The 24,850-nt window shown below is 38.1% G+C and overlaps 1 protein-coding gene across 2 annotated transcripts; it reads right to left on the minus strand.

The window, feature by feature from the left end:
• Positions 1-3,287: 3,287 nt before the first annotated feature.
• On the minus strand, positions 3,288-23,332 carry LOC146326581 (F-BAR and double SH3 domains protein 1-like). Of its 2 annotated transcripts, XM_084718367.1 has the most exons (22): positions 23,197-23,332; positions 21,441-21,538; positions 20,619-20,664; positions 19,178-19,251; positions 18,364-18,508; positions 18,140-18,276; positions 17,806-17,869; positions 15,909-16,037; positions 13,687-13,809; positions 12,470-12,565; positions 11,525-11,641; positions 10,568-10,672; positions 9,674-9,829; positions 9,115-9,243; positions 7,576-7,659; positions 7,308-7,452; positions 7,066-7,166; positions 4,985-5,095; positions 4,697-4,854; position 4,580; positions 3,544-3,636; positions 3,288-3,423 (listed from the first exon to the last, which is right to left on the minus strand). In XM_084718367.1, exons 1-22 carry the CDS (start codon positions 23,215-23,217, stop codon positions 3,373-3,375), a joined length of 2,184 nt encoding a protein of 727 aa, XP_084574493.1. In that variant the 5' UTR covers positions 23,218-23,332; the 3' UTR covers positions 3,288-3,372. The 2 variants fall into 2 exon arrangements, with proteins under 2 accessions (XP_084574493.1, XP_084574492.1); XM_084718366.1 differs by lacking the exons at positions 3,288-3,423; positions 3,544-3,636; position 4,580 and having other exon boundaries at positions 4,648-4,808.
• Positions 23,333-24,850: the final 1,518 nt, after the last annotated feature.

Genomic DNA, 24,850 nt, shown 5'->3' on the forward strand with positions numbered 1-24,850 from the left:
CAAATATAGAGTTGTGTGTAAAAATATATGAAGTGTCTTAATGGTGCGGCTATCAGCAGACATATTATTCAACACAGTGAACACTGTGACGGTCTGTGCGTTGATTCTCTTTCTTCCACTAAACAGCAGTTTGCATTGAATTCATTTAAACAGTTGAGGTCAGAGGTCGTCCTGCCTGTTGCACACAGTCACCAAAACACAAAGCAACTATCCACATCAAGTAATAAGCCTGTAAATGTAAAACGAAACTGGTGACTGCGCTGCAAAATATCCATCTAGTCATTTTGTTCCTGAAGGCATTTTCTCAATGTGTGTATGGAAGAACGTATGGATCAAGATGTTTCAGTCGTTTGGTTTAAGAAAATGTTTGATACAAGCTGATTTGCAGTGGAAAAAAATATGTATTTATGTTAAAACTTGTTTTTAAAGGAAGACAACATTTTAAGATACAATGCTAGATTATTATGTGATTGTAAATCAACTTAAACCAAGGACGATCAATAAACTAACATGCCTGATGCGGACACAGAAGAGTTATGACACTGCGTCTGATAATTCGAGTGTAAAACAACAGCACAGCTGTCTCAGAAATAAATTATGTCCTTTGAAGGGAATTGGGGTCCAGGAGTCAGGAGATATTAGTACTCAATAGGAGGCGCTTGAGTTACAAAAATAAAGCAAAGTGGAGACATGGAGTCATAAAAGTGCCATAAAAAAAGCTTGTTTTGACAGGGGCACTGACCTATGCAGGGGTGGCATGCACAAAAAAGTCAACCTCCGTGTTTCATCATGGAAACTACTTTTATTCTTATCATTTAGTATTTAAATTATTTAGTAAGTGGGCTAAACAACTCACATTCGAAAATACTCAAACAGTTTAAACTAAGGTCCTGCCTCTCACTGAACAGACAACCAATCATACTTGAGGATGATGATAATGGGGTGGAACTTGGGGTTGCCAGTTAGATTTCCTCACTTATTTTCTTATTCTTTTTCAGAGTTATTCTTTTTATGGCACTTATATGACTCCGTATTTATCAGCTAAATGTATACGGGTGGAAATCAAATGGAAGTTTAGTATCTGAATGTTATTGACAGTATTTCAAAACTGTCTTTTGCAGGAAAACTGCCTCTTAAAGTCACAATCAGCCCAAAGGTTTACTCACCAGCAGCAGAATAAATCAATGAATATTAACAAGGACAGCTCAGTGTGCTGTTTTCTGTACAGATTCACTTGCTTGTTTTCATTTCTACACACACACACACACACACACACACACACACACATATAAACACCAACACTCTGTGTGGTCCATGAAAATACTTGATGTTTTGTGTTGTTTTATTTTGATAGTGGGACCAGTAATAAATACAGCTTGCTACCTGTGCACCATGTTGCTGCCCCATGATGTAAAGAAATAGTTTATTATAATTGCAATAAATTTGTGTGAGACATCAAACATTACACACGTCAGCAGCTACTGAACTACACTTACTGAAGCACCACGGAGACAACAAACGCTAAAAAGCCTCTAAACTCATTATTCGAAATAATTACTATAAGTCCTCAGAGCTGATCAGTGTGATCAACTCACTTGTAAATGTACAGATGTATCATAATTGACTCTAATGAAATAAAGTAAAATAACTACGCTTTTCAAACCTGTCCCTGTGGTTTTTTTTTCCCTTGTTGAGCTTGATGACATCACAACATGACATCAGTCAGTGACTCATAGTAACAAGCAGCCATAAAATTGGTATAATGCAGGTTAGGGTTATGTAATCTGGATACAAAAAAGGGTCATTTTAAAATAAAGAACATACACAACCATGCACAATGCACACACAGCTGTCAATTCTTTATCATGGCCTCTAGTGAAAAAATGTTTCACCATTTTTTGCTTGAAAATCAATCAAACAATCAATAAATGGCACACTACAAAGGAAGGAACAACTAAACAAACTAATAAACCTAACAATGAACATAAATACTTACAGCTGCAACAATTAATCAATTATTAATCAACTCTAAAATTAATCTGCATTTATTGCGAAAAATGATTAATTGTTCCAAGTCATTTTTTCTGGTTTCTTTACTCCTCTCTGACAGTAAACTGAATATTTTTTAGTTGTGGACAAAACAGAACACTTGAGGACGTGATCTTCAACTTTATCAACATTTTTCTCCATTTTCTGCCATTTCATGAACAAAACAACTCATCAATTAATTGAGAAACTAATCAACCGAATAATGATTGGTGATGAAAATAATTGTTAGTTGCAGCCATAAAACACTTTACTAGGCTAAACAATTTTACCATGTTATACTGAAGTAATAAAAAAATGGAAATGAATCAACTTACATTACTTTAATATTGTGATACTTGGATTACGTTACTGACTACATTTTTTAATAGGTAATTACTGACTATATCAGAACACTCTTTTAAAATAACCCTCCAACCCTGATACTGAACCCCCATCTAATTAATTTAATTAAAACCATAATGATAGTACAGTACAACAACAGTTACACAAAACTGGGACAAAATTAAATAATTTTTTGCAAATGATTAAATACAGTTAACTTTGACTAAAATTCAAAATAATACTTCTATCTCTGTAGAGACTGAATATAAATAAAATATATTCTCACACTGTACTGTACAGTACTGTGTTTACTTTGACCGGTAATCTACCTGCACAATAAACTGTCTGTGGTATCATGTGTAACAAAACAAGCTAACATAATAAAACCTCAGTTGCCAGTAAAGTTGAGGCTCATTGGCACAAGAGCATGTGAAATAACCACCAAATTTTGCAGAGTTAAGGCTAACGCCCACTGCATCCGTATGGTTATCCCATTATAATGTCCATCATTGTCATTAGATACAAGGGAAATAAAAACAAATGTAATGAAAACAAAAAAAAAAACATACTGGTGTTCCGGTTTAATGAGTGACCGTGTTAACTGGTGACTCAGCAAAATGAGTGGAAGTGCTCCTGACGGTGTTACATTGTATTTGGTGACCCGTCAGATTCTGTGACCTGCAGCGATAGAAAATGTACTCAGATCCTGCCACACAGTAAAAAATACTTCAAGTAACTAAAAGTAAAAGTAATAATGTCTGCAGAAAACACAAACAGAGGATGCACCAGATTTTTTTGTTTACATGTTAAAATCAAAAAACGTTTCTTCTGGGGAAGGATGCCCCTAGACCCCCTACAGGGGACTGGTTTACCAACATGCCACCTTTTTCATCTCTTCTGAGTTCGCAGGTTTGATAAATACAAGTTCTTTGTTCCATGCTACAATAAAAGGCACAAAAAGCAGCACTCTTTAGTCCTAACAAGTGGACTCCAGTCTTCATCTCATGGCTGAGGTGAAGCCTTCTGTGTTGGAGGAGGAGGAGGTGCCCGACACTGAAACAGTCCAGAGGAAGGAGAGACATGCGTTCGTTATCACTGATCCCTCTTGGTTCACTAAGACCAAATTATATTATTCCCTAAAATATGGTCAGAAATACAGAAAACATCACGTACTGGTCTTAGTCGACCGGTGGAGAGATCTGGAGAATTGTGGCTGCTGTTTGCAGTCTCTGATGGGACAACAGACACACAGACAACCATTATCACCTTAAACGGATAGTTCAGGTGTTTGAAGTGGTTGTATGAGGTATTTATGGTCATTGTATTAGCTACAGTAGATGGCGGCCGACCCACCTCCTGCTTAGAGAAGCAGCAGGAGGACCGACGTGGGAAGCAAAGCAATGTACTGCTGTGGACAGGGTCAGCAGCAAAATATATTTTAAACACCTGAAAAGATCAATGTCAGTTTAAGTGTATGCTGTATTTTCAAAATGTTTTCATCACTTTACCTTGCTGTCAGACAGCCTTTTCTGAAGGGAGACTGAAGCTGGTATATCACGCTCTCCAAGGAAATCAGACTGCTTTGACAAGACAAGTAATTTTACCTTGCAGAACATTGGAGTTGGTGGCAGAGGTGGAAAAAGTCCACACATTTTGTACTCAAGTAGACGTACAGTACTTTTTTTAATATCAATACTTGCTGTATTGTTTTCATGATGCATTTACAGAAGCTTGTAACTCTCTGAAACCATCTAATGATGCACTGACTTGCTTGTAGAACCACTCTGCTACACAAAGCCTATAGAAACACCTATAAAAACTTCAGCATAGAAATGCAATCAAAAACAAAAAGGACAGCTGTTGTCATTTTCTGATGTAACTGTTTTTTTTTTTTTTTTGCACAATCTTAGATTTAAAAATTTTAATTTTAGGCCTTTAAAAATCTTAAATACGTAGGGATTTTAGATACAAGGTCATAAATAACATTCAGTCACATCTTAAAATTATTCACTTGTTGCAGAGGAGAGGTCAGGTCCAATATAATTCAGATAGGACTGCCATAAAACCTGTTTAACTGATACTGATTTATTAAGAAAATATATTTGTCTGTCCACAGCAGAACATTGCTTAGCTTCCTACACCAGTACTCCTGCTGCTTTTCCAAACTGGGGGTGTGTCAACTGCCATCTACTGTAACTAAAACACTGACTCTGGATACATACCTCATACAATCTATCCCTTTAACTAACACATTTCATGTAGGAAAAAAGCAAATTACAAAATGAAATAGATAAGACAAAAATGCTGAAGTAAAGTTTGACACCACTCGCCTGCTGTGTCATCTGTCAGCCTTGGAGGAAAGACCAGCGGTTTGTCCTCCACGCAGCCGGGGGGAGTAGCAGCACTGACCGCTGAACCACAGCCAGGATCGGAAGGGACTGGGATTGGGGGAGAGAACGGAGGCATGGTTGGAGTGGGGAGAGGCTGGAGAAAAAATAAATATCAGAGGAGCAACAAAGTCAGTCAGAAAACAACCAAAAGGATGAGCTGGACAGACATCAGAGGGTAGGTTCGATGAGGGTTTAAGCGTCTTGTGTGTAGAATGTAATCTCACCTCCTCTTCCTCTTCCTCCTCCTCCCCTTCATCATGTACGAGCTCTACCACCAGCGACGGGAAGAAACCGATCCGTCCATTCAGCTCCCCCTCCCAAAAACCATCGTCCACCTGCGAGACAACACAACCACATAGACAATGTAAAGAAATTAACATGAAATTAAAAAGTAAGAAAAAATCAGATGATCAACAGTTCATACACTGCTTAAGAATAATAAAAGCCTTGTGAGATTCTTATAATTATTTATGATAGCATTACTACTTAAGTCATTGTTAAACCTTTGCCAAGGTTTTGGTGTTGCTTTATTAAGATTTCTACATCCTAAATTATGCATTTATTAGCAGTTAACTATGCATTTTGGGTGTACCGAATCTTAAGTGTGAACAATGCTTATTAAGGTTAATTAATCCATTATTATGCACTTATTAACAGTTAACTATGCATTTAGGGGCACCAGAGTTAAAGTGTTTATGAAGATTTATTAACCCTTTATTATGGACCTAATAACACTTAACTATGAACTTGGGGCTAATGGATCAAAAGTGTGAACAGTTCTGATTAAGATTAATTAATCCCTTATTATGCACTTACTAACAGTAAACTATGCATTTGGGGGATCATATCTAAAACGTGAACAATTCCTATGCAGGTTAATTAAGCCTTTATTATGCACTTACTAACAGTTAACGATGCATTTGGGGGTACAAGATCTAAAGTGGAAATAGTGCTTATTAAGTTTGACTATGACTTATTAACCATGACTTTTTTAAGTATCAGAATCTTTTTTTCTTCTGGATTTTGGGAGAAATATATAAGCCATGGCAATTTGCATTTTCCAATTGAGCTGGCTGTCAGAGTTTCTTCAACTGCCATGACATGACCTTGAATGATTTGGTGCCATCTGGCCAACAGGTGGTGCTGTAGCAACATCATCTAACTATTAAGGAAGGAATCTGTAAGTCTGTATGTACAATATGTATGTGAGTATGACTGTTCTTCCCATATCTCGAGAACTGTTCATCTGATCGACTTCATACTTGGCAGCTATATTGCTGAGGACACAGGTCTAGGCTTTCAACCACATCTCACCATAACCACATCAGCGATCAGTTTACTCAGCTGTGATACTTCTGTCATTTGATGACAACTGAATGAATTCCATGACACCTGAGAGCAGACCACATCTGCTGGTGGAGCAAATTTCTTTGAATCTTTAGGATGATCGTCTCTTTGCCAGAGGAGAAAAACACACACTTTGTTTGGTTGCGTGCTTATATCTCCAGCCATTCATACCAGCTACAATAGTACTAGATCTACTAATGGAATTTGTCTAAATGTCCCCAGGGGGGGCACTCAAAACTTCGTCAAACTGCTTTCTCCTTTTATGCACTGGGCATGGAACGAGCTGCAGAATACCATAACCTTATAAGCACTCCCCTCTTTGAATACCTTCAAGGGTCTTTTACAAAGTGCCCTGGGGGAAACATGTTGCTGTTTTAGATCATCCATGACTTGATTAAGGCTTTATAGAAAAAAAAAACAGACTGCATCAAGAAGATGATAAAATTAAAAAGAAAAAAACTATCTGAATTTAGTACATTTCAACACTTTTCCAGAGCTGATGATGTAAGTAGGGAACATGCAGGACATGTTGCTTCCTTCTCATCTCTGTTGATATTTGCACATGCTCCATACTGATCCCCCGGCATTCAGCTAGGGAGCTGACTCTGGCTAGACTTGGAGATCTGAGAGAACATGGCCTGACCCTTCCGAGGCTGAACACAGCCTCTGAGACCAACAGTGGTCAGTTCTGCAGGGAATATAATACCAAGGTGGTTTTCCTGCTAGGTTTTGCTCCTGGCTCTGCATTGGCTGAGTACACATTGAACGTATTTACTTAAGTAAGTTGTTTTTTGACTTATGTATTTTTCATCTTATTACATCTGTTTTGTTGATGCAAAATAAAAGTAATCGGTAATTCCCAAATGCATTAAAAGTAAAGTAACGAGCCTGTATGGAGTAGAAAGTACAGATATTAGGCTTCATCCCCTAAATTGGTCCACAAAACACACGCACACACCTCTCCGTGACGACAGCGTATCAGGTGGATCAGCGCCCCCTCCTGGAAGGACAGCTCCTCTGCACTCTGGGCCTGGTAGGAGTACAGAGCTCTGGCTACACCTGACACAGACTCATTATTAACACCACATCACCACCTTACTTTGTACACACACATTACATGTTTACATGTGACTGAATGTAAGTATTGATGTATTCAGCTGTACTGTAAATAACACTCACACACATGCACACACTGCTGACCTCTGCTCGCTGTCCTCTCTTGGTTCCCAGTGGATGAGGTGGAGCTGAATGAACTGTCCAGCTGAGTGCTGTCCTCTGCTGGGAGACACAGGAACTGCACATACCGCTCAGGAACGTACCCCACCTGACCACACGAGTTACACACCTGGACACAGACGGAGACAGGTGGACGCAGATGCAGATGAGACACTAGAGAACACACACACTTTTCTTAAAGGCTCATATTGTTCTGACACTGTGTGCGAACAAATAGCAGAGCAGCTGTTACCTTCAGCCAGTCCTCCATGTCTCCATCCTCGATCACCTGAAGCTCCTCCCCTTCCATGATAGACAGCTCGTCTGATTGGCTGGCCTACAGGAAGTAATGTGCTTTTGTTATCGTGACAAACTCTTGAAAAGGTGGCCAAATGAGAGTGTTTTAATCATAAAATGCTTCATTCAGAATGAGGCCTATGTCAGAATATACAAACTGAATATGCCATTTAGTTGAGCTGTATCAAATTTAAATACTGTTATATTCTGAATAATAGCGGAAAATTACTGTTCATAATTACTGTGTGGCATAAGTGTGACTTTAAACATGCATTAACCACATTGGAAATACTTCATCTAGTTATCTAGATCAGCCATTTCCACACCTCAGAATGCCATAGACCACTTTGAAATCTGAAAATCTGCTGATGCCCTCACAAACCTTTAATCACAACTCTGATCAACACGCAAGAGAAATCGAATCAGTAAGAAGATATAAGATACCTTCCAGCGTTAATGTGTCAGGTCACCAAATATTGTGTAACACCTGTTAAACTGGGTCAGATAAATGAAAAATAACACGTGATGGAAATCCCACGGCTTTGTTTCATCAGTTTCGTAGGTCGGCAACCTGTTTCATTATTCTGGGGGTCTGCAACCTGCGGCTCTTTAGCTCCTCTCCAGTCTTTGGCAAAATATTATATAGAAATTAATAATGGTTATTATTTTTAACATTTTAATTTTCAGCTCTCATTGTTGTGGGTCTATGAAAAAACTCAAACTTTCAAGGCAACAACCTACAAAAGACTTTTTTAGTTTTGAGCCCAAATCAAATTCTTAAGTTTTGAAAAAGTTTTACCAACTATTAAACTTTGGTTGCGATAATTTACCTTTCTTCTTTAGCCATAAAAATATGCAGCCTATACACCAAATTTAAAAAAACAAAAAGAAATGTCTAAAATGTGTTACTGCCTGCATCTATAGCTCAGTGCCTTTTCCTGTAATATTTTACTGTTGCCATGTCTTATTGAGTCGTCATTAGCTAGCTTTATGTCAAACTAAAGAAAAAGTTTCCAGGGAAAAGAGAGATTTTAATAGTTGCATCTCCAGACAGATTTATTTTTCTTTCTTTGGCCAGAATGGCTCTTTTGATCATAAAGGTTGCAGACCCCTGCATTAGTCAGATCACTTTTTTAAATTAATCAACTATTTCATGGTAACTTCAAACTTAGAAAATTTAAAATAAAAAAACTTATTTATTCGAGTTTTCATGACCTCTCAAGGCCCCCCTATAGGGCCTCCAAGGCCCACCAGTGGGCTGGGGTTCACACTTTGACAATCACTAATCTAGATCATTTATTTACACAGAAAAACAGGATTTTATCTCCTTCCTCTTCCTCCTTGTTGGTTTGTCAGTGTGGTTTCTCAACATGTTCTGGTCTGTGACTTCACTTTACTTCCCAAAACTGTCACGACCGCAGCTGTCAGAGAGGCGTCAAGTCGAGATGTTCACACATGCCGTAACACTTTGACTGACGACAGCGAAACATCTTACCTGATAGCTGTAGACGACTCTGCAGGCTGCAGGGTAAACACACACTCCTGATGCTGACACTGGATCCGCAAAGATGTCTCCATTCTCATCATCATAGTCCTCAAAGTCAGTCAGCTCAAACTCATCCTCCTAAAAAAAAGGACAATAAACACAGTGGTGTGACATAAGTATATCTAAAGAAAAAATACAATATGAGTCTTATTAATATGGTTAATCCTTTAAATGTTATCTGTCTCAGTTTTAGACAGGATCAGATCTGACGTAGGCTCTCTTTAGACTGATATAACTGTAATAGGACAATATTGGGGTGATAACATCAGTTCAATATATCAGTCTGATCACATCTGACCCATTTTTCTGAAAATCTGAGTTTATGCCTCTCATTAGACTGAGAGTCAAGACAAAGTTGGCAGGCAGGAGAGCTCCTCATCTCAGCTCCTTTGTACATTACTGGGCCATCAGTGTCCCACTGGAGCTCCTCTAACTGTACAGTGTATGAACAACCATGTCAGCTGTGTGTGGCGTGTGTGTGTGTGTGTGTGTGTGCACGTATACATACTGAGAAGTCCTCAGTAGACCTCCTCTGTTCGCTGAGGCGTCTGTCTCTCTCCAGCTCCTCCTCTGCCTGCTTCATGGCGTCGTGCAGCCACGGTTTGACTCCGGTGACGCTGTCCGACAGCAGAGTCAGACGGGCCTCAGCCTTCACCCTGCTGAGCTGAGAGCGAAGGGAAACAAGACACACGGACAGACAGACAAACAGCAGCTGGGTTTTGTTCTCAATATTAGTTTGTGGTGTTGATTTTTGTCATTTAATTAATTCCAAATCTGAATGTGGCCTTTCAGTAAACTAGGACAAACGCAATTTGACCTAAAGAAGAATCACGAGTCCTCATACGTACCACCAGTAGATTTTTTATCCTTTCTCTCACTGTGTTAATGATAGATAACAGGCACTCTTTATTTGACCAAATGTTGCTGTGTCAAACATGTTGCAGGAAGTTACATTGATATGATTGGCAGACTGAACACATATTCGGTACTCAAGCAGAAGTACAGATACTTGAGTAAAAACAGACTCTGGTAAAAGTAAAAGTACTGATTCCACTTCTTTATTCAAGTAAAAGTGAAAAAGTACAGGCTCTGAAATGTATTCGAAGTATAAAAATAAAAAACTCGCCCTCTGAATGACATTTCTACCAGCTGTTTCTGTGCAAAGCTGCAAAACTGAAGCTAAGCCTTCTGAGCTTCCCTCTCTTGTCTGTTTCATCATTATATCTTTTACGTAATTTTCGTCTTGATGAGTCTTTAAAGTCTTGTTACGTCATTTTTTAAGATTACATCATCTTTGTCTAGTTATGCCTCGTTATGTTGTTTATATTGTTATGTGATACATTTTCTAGAAATGAAAGACGGAGAGAGAGAATATGTTTAAAAACCAATCAAACACAAGTACCTTGGCTTTCCTCACGCTGTCCTGCACCTCAGCTACCTTCTGCATCACACTGAGCCCCGTCTCTCCTGACAACAGCTTCAACCGACTCTCTAATGTCTGCAGGCCCTGAAGGAAGAAACATGGACAGAGATACACAATACATTCCTTACTAGAGTGGCAGCTGAAACAACACTTTTATCACTTACTTCAAATAATGTTAATAGATACTTTTGTTGCTAGTATGGCTGAATAGGAAAAACAAAACAAATGTGTATTCCACAGTTTATAGTTTTATCTGATCCATTCATAAAACACATAAACATACAAAGTCTGAACAGAATTCTAAATATTTCATCGGTTGTGAAATTTGTAGAACTGGGATGCGCTAAAAAACAATCAAAAATTTGTTCTAAAAGTGAAAAAATCCTGACTGGCAGCAACCGACAGACTGTCAGAAAGAAAAGATGCATCATAAAACTCAGTTGGGTTAAGTTTGTTCATTCACTTTCTTTGAGGAACTTGATTATTTTACTAAATCCACCTCAAAAAGGCAGCCATTTTAAAAGGTTTAACCTCCTCAAGTGTGCATTTAAAGTCAATACCAGAAGAATTAACGATTTAAAGCAGGCTTAAATTTAATCTAGGTTTAGAGTAAAAACAAAACTGAGGTTAAAAGAGAGGTTTAAATTCAATCTTTCGTAGTTTTAAGAAGGTAAAGTCAAGCCAAGATTTAAACGGGTTTAAAAATTAATCCTTGTTGGTGCAACTGACCCTAAATGCTGCAGCAACACATCAGCAAACTGCATCAACAATAATGCAGAGGTGCTAATTTATCCAAATCGACACTCGGCGTTGCTGCTAACTATTTCATGCCTTTCAAGATTCAGAAGTAAAGTAACACAATCAAAATTGCCAACCAGTGTTAACATTTTCACTGCGTCAAGAATTCCTTGGTTCAGGAGTATCAGTAAGTCTCACCCTCTCTCCGTGGGTGATGATCTTATAGTCTTTAGCAGCTTTTGCAGCCCATTTCTTGGCCTCCTTAACGAGACATCCCTCTGCTTCTGAAGCACAGACCTCCTGCAGAGCAGACACCTGCACAGAAGACAGACAAACATCCCTCTGTTCTTCAGTTCTGACCTCTCCAGCCTCGGGGAGTTACAGATTACATGGTATGGGATTACGTAATCTGAGTACAAAAAAACGCGAAATGTATTCCATTAGAGTTACAGATTAAAGAAAAAAACGTAATCAGATTACAGATACATTTAGTAAAAATGGAGATTATTAGTAGGATTACCATTTTAAAATAAAGAATGATATACTACCATGCACAGTGCACACAGCTAGCCAAATTTCAGCATTTTTTGTCTTTAAATAAATAAATTACACACAACAGAGGAAAAGACAGTTGGACAAACTAATGAACCTAACAATGCACATAAAACACTGCACTGCAATGACTGATCCATTATTAATCGACTATTAAATTGTCAAACTGTCATTTTTTTAAATTTAAAAAAGTCAAAATTCTTTGATTTAATTGAACCAGTTAATTAATGATGAAAATAATCACGAGTTGCAGCTCTAAAAACACAATATTAGGCTAAAAAATTTCACTGAATGTTATACTGTGGTAATCCAAAAATAACATATAGTAATCAAGTTACATTATGTCTCTTCTACACATCAGCATAATTCTTCATACAGCTGCAGAAGCTGCAGTTTAAGGCTTTGGCACTGGACTACATTATATTATAGGGTTATATTATTAGTGTTACTATGTGCTCCCCTGCACATGCAAGCATGCCTATTTCTTGTTTTGGCTTTTGTCTTCTCAGCTTTTCCTTCAGTTTTTAGTTACTGACTTAAAATGTTTTTATCCGTGAAATGACTGGCTCCTGCACAAACCCACAAACCCACCTTGTCTCGTGGAGCAGGCTGGAAGATGAACTCAGGTGTTTTGCTGAAGGAGACAGATTCTTGAAGAAACTGCAGAACATTTCTCTCTCTGGTCACCTGACAATGCAGCAACCAATCAGTGAACAAAGAAGAACAAAAAACACAGAATCAAGAAAAAACTGAGAGGGTTGGAAATGTGTGCTTGGGCAATATAGGGAGACGTCCTCCTGAAGGCACTAAAGCAGGGTTAGGGTTAGTTGTTGGTTTTAACCGGTGGCTTAACAGCACAGAGAACACAATGTGGTCAGATCATCTCCAAAAGTGGTCTGAGTCATCAGATCTCAATGCATCTTGGGTGCATTAACACCTGCACTTAGAGTCCATTCAAACCTAGTGCTTTCCCCTGTGCCAGTCTTGCATCAACACAAAAGATGCAGACTCAGGTGTTAAAATGTTTTCTACAAACTCACATTTGGCAGGGAACAACTCCTGCAGTGTCTCCCTTCAGATTTCACTCAGTTGTGACTTTAGTTCAGACATTTTGTCTCTGCGTTGAAAGCCCATTAGTAAACTTCTGCTCACTCTCAAACCTGCAGTAGTTTTACCAGTACGTATTTTTACTTTTGTCCCCAGTCTCTTCCTATTCTAAAAGTATATTTTGGGTATCCTTTGCTGTCAAACATGGTCTTCTTATTCTTCCTTTTTTTCTAATATGTTTCTTAATTTTGTACATTCAGCATTCCTGCTGTCTCTCCGTCTGCTGACCTCCCTGTAACCCCTCTGCCCCCCGTTCTAGAAACAAGGTGAGAAATGTCTTATGTCTGCTCTCTTAGGAACCACTCTGGGATACTTTGCATGTATAAAACTCAGATACTAAATAAAAAAGTTTGGATAGACATTGATTTTTAAAGGTCTGTCTCCAATCTAATATCTTTGGAGGAGGTAACAAGATAAAAACAATGTAACAAGACAAAAATGATGTATGAAGAAAACAAAACAAACGACGTAAAAGACGTAACAATACGTAAAGGATATAACAAAATCAAAACAATGTAAAATACTAAAGACAAATAGGCTGTAACAAGACAAAAAAATGCAACAAGACGTAACCAACATAACAAGCCTGAACTACACAAAGGCGATGTAACAAGATGAAAATGTAAGAATGTGTGTACTTTTGCCACCTCTGTAAAAATCTATATAATGTATACACAACACAACAGAATGTACACACATACCTTAGCAACACTCTCCCATATCCTGCTGTACTGTTTGTGTGTGGACAGACAGGCGTCCATCTCTGTCCCACACAGCACGATAAAATGGCTTTTCAGATCCTCATAAACATCCCCGTCCATTTGCTGAGGGGGGGAAAAGAGCACAAGAGTCACTTTTCATTAGTTCAAACTGTGCGTGACTGGATGGAGATATTTGACACCCCTACTGAACCCCTAATTTCTTATCCTCCACCTGCAGACCTCAGTCGACTACGTATATTCTCTACAAGGTTCCACCTGAAACCAAGGCGTGAGGGTCCGTGACCACAAAAAGTTACTCCATCAAATGGCCATCACTGGCTGCATCACCAAACTTCTCACTTTTCATTTGTCTCTCTGTACTCTGCAGTCAGACACGTTTTGCATAAATAATTTGCAGCAGTGTTTCTCATCTTTCTTATAAAACCCAAAACTTATTCCTTAAACTTGCGTGTTATGAGAGTTTGGTGGTGCAACGTGGTATAATGTCACTTCTGTCATTGTTTTTAGCGCGGTCTGTTTTGAGGAAATGAAGAGGAGACACAGGAGAGGGAGGAGGGGGCGCTTGTTTTGTGTGAGCGCAGTAACAGATGTCCAGCGAGAGCGGTGCAGGCAGAGGCAGAGGCAGGAGGAGAGAGAAAACGGAGGAAAGTTACAGCGGCAGCTCCCTGATGCCAAAAATGAAACATCTGCATGTTCTAATGAGATGTATCAATATACTAATGCTACATAAATCTCAAAATTGAGATCAAAATCAATCCAACACCCAGGTTTTTCACTTTTAATCTAACCTGTGGGGCCAGATTTCTGAGTCAACTTATTGTTCCATCTCTTGTTTGGACGTCTGTGCTAATGATAAGGACTTCACTTTTGTCGTTATTTAATTAGAGGAGGCCGCCACTCATCCACTGCACAATACTAGAAATGCAATTTACATCTGGGTGTCATCAGCAAAGCAGTTAAAAATGAACACTGTGGTCATGTATGGTTTCTCCAAGTGGGAACATGTACAAGGAGAGCAACAAAGGAGTAAGGGTCGAGCCCTGAGGAAGACCACGGAGAAAGCAACGCTTCTAAGAGACAAACGCACCGAGACTGACAAAGCAGTTTCTATTAGTGAGGTGGGTTTTCCAATAGGCTTTCCAGTCTGTTTAAAAGTATCTCACAGTCAGTGTTATCGAACACAGAACTTAAATCGAGAAGAACAAGAACAGAAACTTTCTTTTTTTCTTCGTGCTCATTCTCTGAACTTCTGAACCCAGACGGAAATTTTTTATATATATATATATCACTGTCATGCGAAAACAGTCTCTAGCTGTTTCAAGGCTCCCCTTTCCAGTATCTCACGTAGAAAATTCAGGTTTGCTTTAGGTTTGTTTTGAACTTTTAGTTCAGCTTTCAGTGGAAACAGTGAACAGTCTGAAGTCTGGGTTTAGTAAGCTGACTCAAACAAACACAATCCTTACAACAAAAGCAGAAACCAAAAGACTGAACTATGAAAAAACAAATGGAATTTTCCAAGTGAATGGAATCAGGAGTTGAAATGGCTAAACTTTGCAATTGGATCTAGTCCTTTAACACCTCTGGGTGGTTTTTTTTATTGCATTTTCCATAGTGTTGTTTTTATTGTCTGTGTTGCCATTTAGACCAGAACTCTCAAAAGTTTGGTAAACCTGCTAACTGCAAGTGAATTTCCCTTTGGAGTTAGACTGAATCAACATCAGTCAGCTCCTGAGCTTTTCACGAAACCAGAGGATGGGGTGGGCATTTCTTTTCTCTTTCTTCCTTCCTTTTTGGTAAATTTAACATCAAGCAGGTGGTGATGATGACAGGAATTATATTTTTGCAACATAACTTCACAGACTGAGTGTAAAAGAGGAACGTAGACTTTCTGTGCACTTTGCAGAGCAAACTCGACAGAGCGAGAGCCTGCAGTACATCAGGAAATGATGAGGTCAGTGTGTTATCACAACTATGTTTTTTAGCTTCCTTTTCCCCAGTTTGCGTGTGTCAGTACGTTTCACGTGGTTTTTGTGTTCAAGGTGTGGCAACATACGTCTGGTTACACACTCATTGTGGGGACCAGCCTCCCTAAGGTTTAGTTAAGAAGGCAGCACTTTTAATAAGTGTAACGGGGACATGGAAGCCAATAAAATTATTAAAAGAAATAGATTCGTTTAAGAACGCGGCAGGTGTAAGCTTACCTCCATAATTTGTGGTAAGTCATTTGTGTAGTAGTGTTGGTGGTGGGCGTTGACTGCTGCTAACGCCAGCAGATACTCATTACGAACTTCAGTCAAACGGTCCTCACACTCTCTCAACCTGGCGCTGAGCTGCACACACACACACACACACAGAAAATTATGTTTTAGCTCAAGTGACACCACAAACTTTAAGACGAAAAAAGAAAATGAACAAATATTTAGTTTTTTAATATATTGTAGACAAGTTTAAACCACTGAAACTAAACTAAACAGTCTTTCTTTAAACTGTATTAATGACTTAAGGTTACTGAAGTCCTGAGTCTTGGTTTAAGATTATTGATGATGGAAAAAATATGCTACGCTAAGATAAATAACCAGAATTTAAACGTAGTTGTCTCTGAACGTTTTACAGATTACAATTCTGCCACATTCTGTCAATAGATTCCACTAAATCTGACACACTGGACCTTTAAAGGCCAGGACACACCAGGATTTTATATTGCAGACCTATAATCCATAGGTAAGAAAATTTACTTTTCTTCTTTAGATGGATTTGAATCTTTGAGTTTTAGAAACTCAAAAAAGGAATGGTATTTCAAAAGCTGGTCACAGTGAGCTGTGAAGTATATGTGTCATTATTCAGATGCCTAAAAATCCAATTAACTGAAAACAATAAAACCATTATTCACTTTCACTTCAATTAGTGACTTTGTTTTGAAAGTTTTACCCACAAAATCTTTTAATGAGATAATTTACTTGTCTTGTTTACATAAACTTGAACCTTTGAGAAACTTCCTTAAAAATGCATTTAAACAATTTAGTAAAGTCATTGAAGTGAGAGTAAATAATTGTCAGTATTTTAATATTTTCAATTAAAACCATTTAATTTTCAGGCACACAAATAATGACAAATTCAGTTAAACAATGCAATCTGTTTTTGAAGTGCAACTGTTTTTTCAAGTCAAGTTCTTCTAAAGAAATAAAGTAAATTATCTCAACAAAAGATTTAGTTCATAAAACTTTTTCAAAACTTTGAAAAAAAATTTGAGTTGTTCTCAAAACTCAAAAATGTATTGCAGTAAGTAACCTTGTAATTTTGAGTTTGCTTAACTTTTTTGTTGTTACAGTGTGTTTTCTGCCTCTGATCTGCCAAGGGACGTAGTAACAGAGCAGATCGATGTCTGTGTTAAAGGATAAGCCGGCACGGCGGGTCAGGACGCTGTCGAGTTCACTGCTGTTTGTGACTGTGTTCTTTAAATTACGAACAAAACGATCATTACACTTTGAAACTTATCTGTAGCAGAGGAAGTGTGGTAACATTTATCCAGGAACATATAAAAAAGTTTCATGTTATGAATCCATGAGGTTATCAACTCTGTGTGTGATTATTAACGAGCAGAATCACTCGTTGACCCGTGTGACCCGTAAGGACACACTGGGGCGACTTTGTGTTGCCGCTGCTTCAAGGCGAGCCCTTGTTGTGGTGATATTGTAAGATCTCTGTGTAAAAAGGGCTACAAATTTGCACCCTTGACTAACAGCAGTCTTGACAGTGGAGATGTTTGAGGGAGTGTCCAAAATGGAGTAAGGAATCGTAGCATTTTAGCATCATTTGCTTTCATTTAACCTCCTCTGTTGGACAAAAACTGCTCAAAACTGTAAAAATACGTCTATTGAATAAAATGAACCTAATTGTCCTGTTAGCAACAGAGCCAAGCTATCGAGTTCCCTAGTTTCCCCTTCTGTATGCTTCTCCCAGATTAACAGGAAAAAAGAGGACAAATGTCCAAAAAACATGATTTCTTACTTTGCTGTGTATCAACAGCCAATGTCCATTACGTGGGAAATGTTATTATACGATCTATTATAACCTAGTGTAGTTTAATTTGATTCATACCTTAGTGGCCATCTTATGTAGTCCTGCTTTAAAGTGGAAAATCCCATGTTCACTCTTTCTGGCTCTGGAAGACAAAATTTTAAAAAATTGATAACATTCAAGACATAAAATAGCAAAAGACAGAGAGAATAACGCCAAACACCAGACCTCTTTAACGCTCCCTGAAGATTTATTCAACAGACAGACATATCGGCTCAAATATTGCTTGTATATGCAGTTTGTAAGATGTTCCTCTTCATTAAGCCATTGATCTTTTTTATGGTTGAGCGTCATCATTTTTTAATTTGTGTGTTTGTTTCTTCTGTCTCACACACACACACACACACACCCTGACCTGGTCTGTGCATCAGCAGCTTTCTCTCTGGCAACATTGGCGATGTGACTGAGTTGGTGGTAGCTCTTCTTGATCCTGTGCAGCTCCCGCAGAGCGTCCACCACCTCCCCCTGGACCCTCTGGAGCTGCTCCAAGCCCTGAAAATGATTCATTCATCCCTCAGTGTCCCGTGGTAGATATTTCACGGTGTGTGTGTGAGTGTGTGCTGTGTGCAGCTCTCTCACTTTCTTGGTTCGGATGTCCTTTGCGTTGCGAAGAATTTTGGAGGCCTGTCCAATCAGTCGGCGGTATTCCTCTGCAGCAGCAAGTCGTGATGCGGCAGACTGAGCCGTAGCATCTACCACTGACCGCCACACGCCAAACACACTCCTGAAAACACACACACACAAGTGACTGAGAACCTCCTGTGAACAGTAACTGTCCAATCATAGATTAGCAACCATAATTAAGGCACTGCAGGACTGTCAAACTTTGCATATCTATACATGTTGAGGCGGTGAGCATGAGGCCATAAAGAGAGTGATACTCTGTTTCATGAAGATGGACAGTGGTGTTTTTTGTAGTCTTTCAAAAAATGCAAAACACAAGAGCACAGGTGGAATGGATTAAACTTTGTCTTTAACTGCTCAACTGTTTGCAGTGAATGTTAGCATGTCCTGCTAACTAACACTCACTTACTAGCTGCAGTAATGTATCAGCCAAACTCAACGTGGACTGACAACGATGCATCTCTGGCTTGTTCCCTTAAGTCCAGGTTAGCCAGCTTGTTGTCCATCACATACATATACGTACTTGTCATATTTCCCCGTCTGTCCAGTGTTTGCTGAGATGTAAATTAGGTTTAGCTTCAGTCTTTTGGCAATGACATTATCTTATGTTTGCGGCTGTTAAGTAACTTTACATTAATACGTTTTCACAGGATTCTTGTTTTAATATGTATCAGATGGAAACATTAGAAAGTCTGCTGGAGACGGACTTCAGCTGTGGTCCAGTGGTTGCTTGATAAAAAAGGTAGATAGAACATGTGTGAATAGTTACCCAGAAGTGATAGCATCTGTATTTCCTCTTTGCCAGTCTCTCTTCTGGTACTGGATGGCTAACCTCTGAAGAGCCTGAAAATGCACATTAACAAGATTACAACCCCAAGAAAAGGCAGTCAAAGGTAGTTTGCTGAAGACGCAGTTACGGTGCTTAGACTGAGAATAGAAGTAGTAGCAGTAGAAGGACTGATTCAACTTCTTTACTCAAGAAAAAGTGAAAAAGTTCAGACTCTGAAATGCACTCAGTGTACTAAAAGTGAAAAGTGTCCCTCTCTGTCTGTTTAGTCTTGTATTGTTTTCATCTTGTGATGCCCTTTATACTGTTTTTGTTGTTCTGTTGTGTAGTTTTGTCTTCTGCTGTGTTTGTCTGGTTTTGTCTTTTCCATTGTTTTTGTCTTGTTATGTCTTTTAAGTCATTTTGTCTTGTTATGTGTATAATCTCTTTAAGTTGTTGTAATCAGTCTTGATGTTGGATGCGGCACACAATGATGCAAAATAAAAATAATCAATGATTCCCCTTAAATGCATTAATACTAAAGTTACAAACCAGTTTTGAAAGTGTAAGGAGCAGAAACTACAGATATTTGTGTTTAAATGTAGGGAGCAGGGTAAAAGGTTGTCAGCAAATGAAATATTCAAGTGAATACCTGAAAAATCTACTTAAGTATAGTAACTAAGTACTTGTACTCTGTGGCTGTCCATCTCTGCTAATGACTAGTGTGATAAACAACACACTCACTGAGCTTCTTCACGAAAGGAGCTAATTTAGGTCACAATGATGTGATAACAAGGATTTCAGTACCAACCAACACAATAATTAAATACAGTTTTTCAGGAAACGCCATGATATTTTTCCGTCCCTTCCTTATTCCTCTCCTATAAATGCATTTGTCAGCGTCAGTGTGGACACATATACGTGATACATTCTCCACCATGGTGCAAAAAACACATAAAGATCTCTCCGGAGATTTCACGAAAAGGTGGAAACTCAAACATGTGGTGAGAGAGAGGCCACTTAAAACCGTATTATAACCATGTTTGGGAGGGTTACTTTAAAAATGTACTTGGATACAGTTACTGATTACCTGCTGTTACCTTTTTTTTTTATTTTTAAATTGTAATCCTACTAATAATCCCCATTTTTTACTACATGTGTACTAAATGTACATCTCTTTATCTGTAACTAATGTTACAGTTACCATTTGTTTTGTGTCCATGTATGTGTTACTGTCCAAGCCTGATTGTAACAGTGTGTTTAAACACACTGACACACACACATACTGTACACACAGGGTGACAGGAGGCAGCAAACAACAACAGCACAGCACTCAGGTGCTGATATGTGACCTCAAATCAATAAAGGATGAGCCATTCCAGTAAAAACTGAAGGTTCCAGTAAGAGGTCTGGTAGTGGACCAGAATAGCTTGTGTGTACTCACCTGAGCGTACTCTTTCTCTATAGCTGCTCGCTGCTTACTGAAGGACCTTGGGGAACACAGAGACGCACGACATCAATAACATGAACAGACGTGTGATTTTACAAGATTTCACTCTGCGTGTCTGTGTTGAACTCTCTGCCCCTCAACCTCTGACCCCCTGTCTCACCCTCCGTCTCTCTGAATCCAAGGGGAGGATTTCATGCAGACATGGTCTCAAAACAAAAAAAGTTTTACCAACTAATAATCTTTTTTGTATAATTTACTTTTCTTCTTTAGATAAACTGCCAAAAAGTTGTTTGTCAAAAATTATTGAGTGAATTCACTGAAGTGAAAGGGAATAATGGAAAGTTTAGTTTATTTCAAAACTCAAAAATGTATTGAAACAAGGTGCCGACTTGTCTCAACTTTTACAGTATATAAAGAACCAAAATAATGTTTTGTGATAGACTTCTACAGAGGGGTGACATATTAAAGGAAAACACAACAAAGTTTCATGTTTCAAAGAAAAATTATAGAAAATTAGGCTCTCTGGCTTATATATTTTTAATTTTAAAAAGCAGTCAGAGAGCAATTTATTTTGAAAGCAATGTGATTACAATTTCAAGCAGTTTCAAGCACTTTATCCAAAATTCAAAAACTTTTCAAAAGTTGAACTCAAGTGTTTTCAAGGATTTTCAGCACCCATAAGAACCCTGCTCATAGAACATGCTCCCGGGGTCCTACAGTATTCCCCAGTTCTACATATGTGCTCTCAGGAGACTGGGAACATATACGTTCCTGCAGCTGTCTGCAGTCTGGTGAGGCGCACAGAGGGTCCTATACCTGATCTCCTCCAGCAGTTCAGTGTCCTGGTGTTGTTTGGTCTGTAGTCTGCTGAGCTGCTCTGAGAACACCAGTTTCACCTGCTGACTCTCCTTCACCTGCACACAGAAACACACACACAGACACACAGAGACAGTTCAATATATGCATTTATAATTTATGATACAAAACATCACTCATTCTTGAGAACTGGGACGAAACTATAGATTGAGACAATGGCGTAACGAGGCGCCAGGCCCCCAGTGAAAGATTTTCAAACCAAGTCCTGACCATCACAGTCAGCGCTGTACGATCTAATGTCAGCAATGGATGGAAGAAGTGAAAGTTATGTTACATTACATAATATCAAGGCCAAGATAGTGCCAAACTACTCTATTAATTTAGCCGACAAAATGTGGTGTTGGAGAACCATAACAGATAAAAACATAATCGGTGACACCATCACACGTATAAAAACTAACTGGTGACATCAGACCTGCTCACTAATGAAAATACAGTGAGGTTACAGTACATCTAAACACTGATGAAAATGTAATTGTGACAGCGCACCTTCACACTGACAACATTATTCATGTCTGCAGGAAGGCATTATCCTACCTGTGCAAAAACAACAGTGTGCAGATTGATTTTTTGTCAAATGAACAGGCTCTACTTACAGCACTGACAGAAACTTTATGAAGCTGCTTTTTCTGTCTCATCTGCTTGGTTTAATTTTTGCTCCTGAAACACGGTTTTGTGTTTGTACTCCATTGCTCCTTTCTCGCTCATTTGCTGTCTTAACATCTCACCAGCAAACCTCTCTGCTTTTATTTTGCGCACGTTCATAATTGCAATAACCTAAAATTCCACGTGGACATACTTTGGACATCTTTGAACATCAAATCGTTCATTAATCCTTGTTTGAACTTACTTTAGAAATGTGACAGGTATGAATCAATACACTATTAGCTTGTATATGTGCAACTTATTTTGCCCTACTGTAATGTTGTTTAGTTGGTGAATGATATCAAGTATGTGGCACCATGAGTTAAATGTCTTGATTGACTGAGCACTATAAAAACCTGCCAGACGTACAACATAACAGTTATATCATATTTAAAAACCTAAATTCCAGGATGCATTGCAAAAAAAAAGGTGTATGCAAAAAGTTTGGAGGATTCCAGCTGCTGAAGTTGTGAAAAGTTGACATCTGCCTGAGCTGAGACTGAAACTGGTCACCAGTAACACGACCAGGTGGACTGCCAGCTTTGAATTTCTGACTGTCCCACAGAATCAAACACTTTGCAGCTAAATGACAAATGTTTTCCAGTCATAACAATAAAATGTAAAATGAGTGATGGAAAAGGCTTGATCTTAAAGGAATGATTTAAAGTCCAACTTTGACTGCAGTACAAGATGTGATGTCTCAAGAGTCTCACATAGCTTACAATATACACACTAAATGATCTTGTACTGTACATTTATGAGGAAAAGTATGAATTGCATTCTCACAATGAGCCATATTGCATTTTTAGTGCTGGCAGACTATAACACAGAATTAAGAAAATGCATAATTCAAAATAAATAATAAAATAAATGCTGTATAAACCTACCTCACCTGGGTCCATTTGTACTGACATGATCTATAAATTTTAATTTGAAATGCCACGTTGGCTTAAAAACTATTTTACAGCAGTGGAGTAACAGACACAAAGTGTGAGTGAGCAGTAACACAATCTTTTAATCAATGTCAACTCTTTTCCCTGTGTTACCGTACCTTTCTGGGTGGTGGCTGCATGGCTTGATGCTGATAGTATCCGTTATTGTTTCTGTTATTGTGTTAGTTCCTACTTCCTCAATATGCTCACACACTGTACGCACATGTGCAACTCTCTGTACGTCCCCCTCTCTCTCTCTCTCTGTACCTCTCTCCCTCTGTCTCCCTCTCTCTCTCTCTCTCTCTCTCTGTCCCTCAGTGGTGCTGTCCTGAAGACACCCTGCAGAGGGCAGCAGAGTCTTTAAACAACAAACAAACAGATCACAAGTTCAAAAAGAAAGAAACCAAAAATTAAAAAAAAAAAATTAAGCACCACCTTGTCTTGAACAGAACAAGCACAGGGTGCACATGATTATCATGACCTGTGGTGAATACATACTTTACTGGGTGGAAATTTCAACATTTTTTGTATTTAAATCAATCAATCAACCAAACAATGAACATAAAACACTTGTATTATTAATCATCTATTAAATTTATGTGCATCTATTTTGAGGATCGGTTTTTAATTAAAAAAAAAAAAAAGTCAAAACTGTCTGATTTCAGCTTCTTACATGTTAATATTTTCTGGTTTTCTGTTCTTCTCTATTTTTGAGTTGCGGACAAAACAAGACACCTGAGGACGTCGTCTTGGACTTTGATCAACATTTTACTCCGTTTTCTGACGTTTTGATTAACTGAGAAAATAATTGACCGATTAATCAATGATGAAAATTTATACGTGTTGTTTCTTTATTGTGCAAAATGCACAAACTAATCATGTTTTATAATGTGAAAACACTGCTGTTAAGATCTGTTTATGTTTTCTTTCAGAGGCTACTTATTCATTATTACGTTACTAGGCTACTTTAACCAAAAATAATCAAATGTGATAACGTGTACATACATTTATATAGTCTTATCGATACGGTTACTCATTACCTGTTAAAAAAATGTAGTCAGTAATGTAATCCAAGTATCAAAGTAATGTAACTTGATTACTTTCTGTTACTTTTGGGTCACGTCAGTATAAAATTTGGTGAAACTGTTTAGCCTAATATAGAGTTTTTAGGGCTGCAACTAATAATTATTTGTTATTATTTGGTCATACTATTTTCATCATTGATTAATCGATATTTTCTCAATTAATAGATTACCTGTTAGGTCCATAAAATGCCGGAAAATGGTGAAAAACATCCAAAATGACGTCCTCAAACATCTTGTTTTGTCCACAGCTCAAAGATGTTCAGTTTACTCTCAGAGAGGAGTAAAGAACAGAAAATGTTAACATTTAAGAAGCTGAAATCAGAGAATCTTTTTATTTGTTTATTTTTAAAAGGACAAAAACAATGAATCAATTAATTAATCCTGTCACAATCACATTTGTGATTTTTCAAGTCTTTCCTGTAATGATTATTTTCATTTCATCATTTTCATTTTCGAATAATTTGTCAAATTTAGATTAATCTAGAGTTACTCCGAAAATGTATTGTATAAGATTAGAAACATGTTATTTTAACATTAAAAATGACAAATTTCCACCTAAAACCATCACAACGAGTACAAAATAAAACCAAAAAACACTGATATTTGTAATAAGTAACAGTACTTTGTTTCAAAATTTGAGAGCTTTAACACAAAAATTCAGTGAGTTAAAGGTGCTGAGACAAAAAGT

This window comes from Lutjanus erythropterus, chromosome 5, assembly GCF_056507025.1.
Source record: "Lutjanus erythropterus isolate fLutEry1 chromosome 5, fLutEry1.hap2, whole genome shotgun sequence".
NCBI classification, from domain to species: domain Eukaryota; kingdom Metazoa; phylum Chordata; class Actinopteri; order Lutjaniformes; family Lutjanidae; genus Lutjanus; species Lutjanus erythropterus.

What these genes read in the sequence shown, in the direction of transcription:
- LOC146326581 (XM_084718367.1), bottom strand. Translation starts at nt 23,217, where the DNA reads ATGCAGCCACCACCCAGAAAG. An exon ending in GAACTGCTGGAGGAGATCAG is followed by an intron (nt 20,665 to 21,440) that starts GTATAGGACCCT and finishes GTGTTCCCCAAG; the next exon opens with GTCCTTCAGTAAGCAGCGAG. An exon ending in TACATAAGATGGCCACTAAG is followed by an intron (nt 16,038 to 17,805) that starts GTATGAATCAAA and finishes GTGTGTGTGCAG; the next exon opens with CTCAGCGCCAGGTTGAGAGA.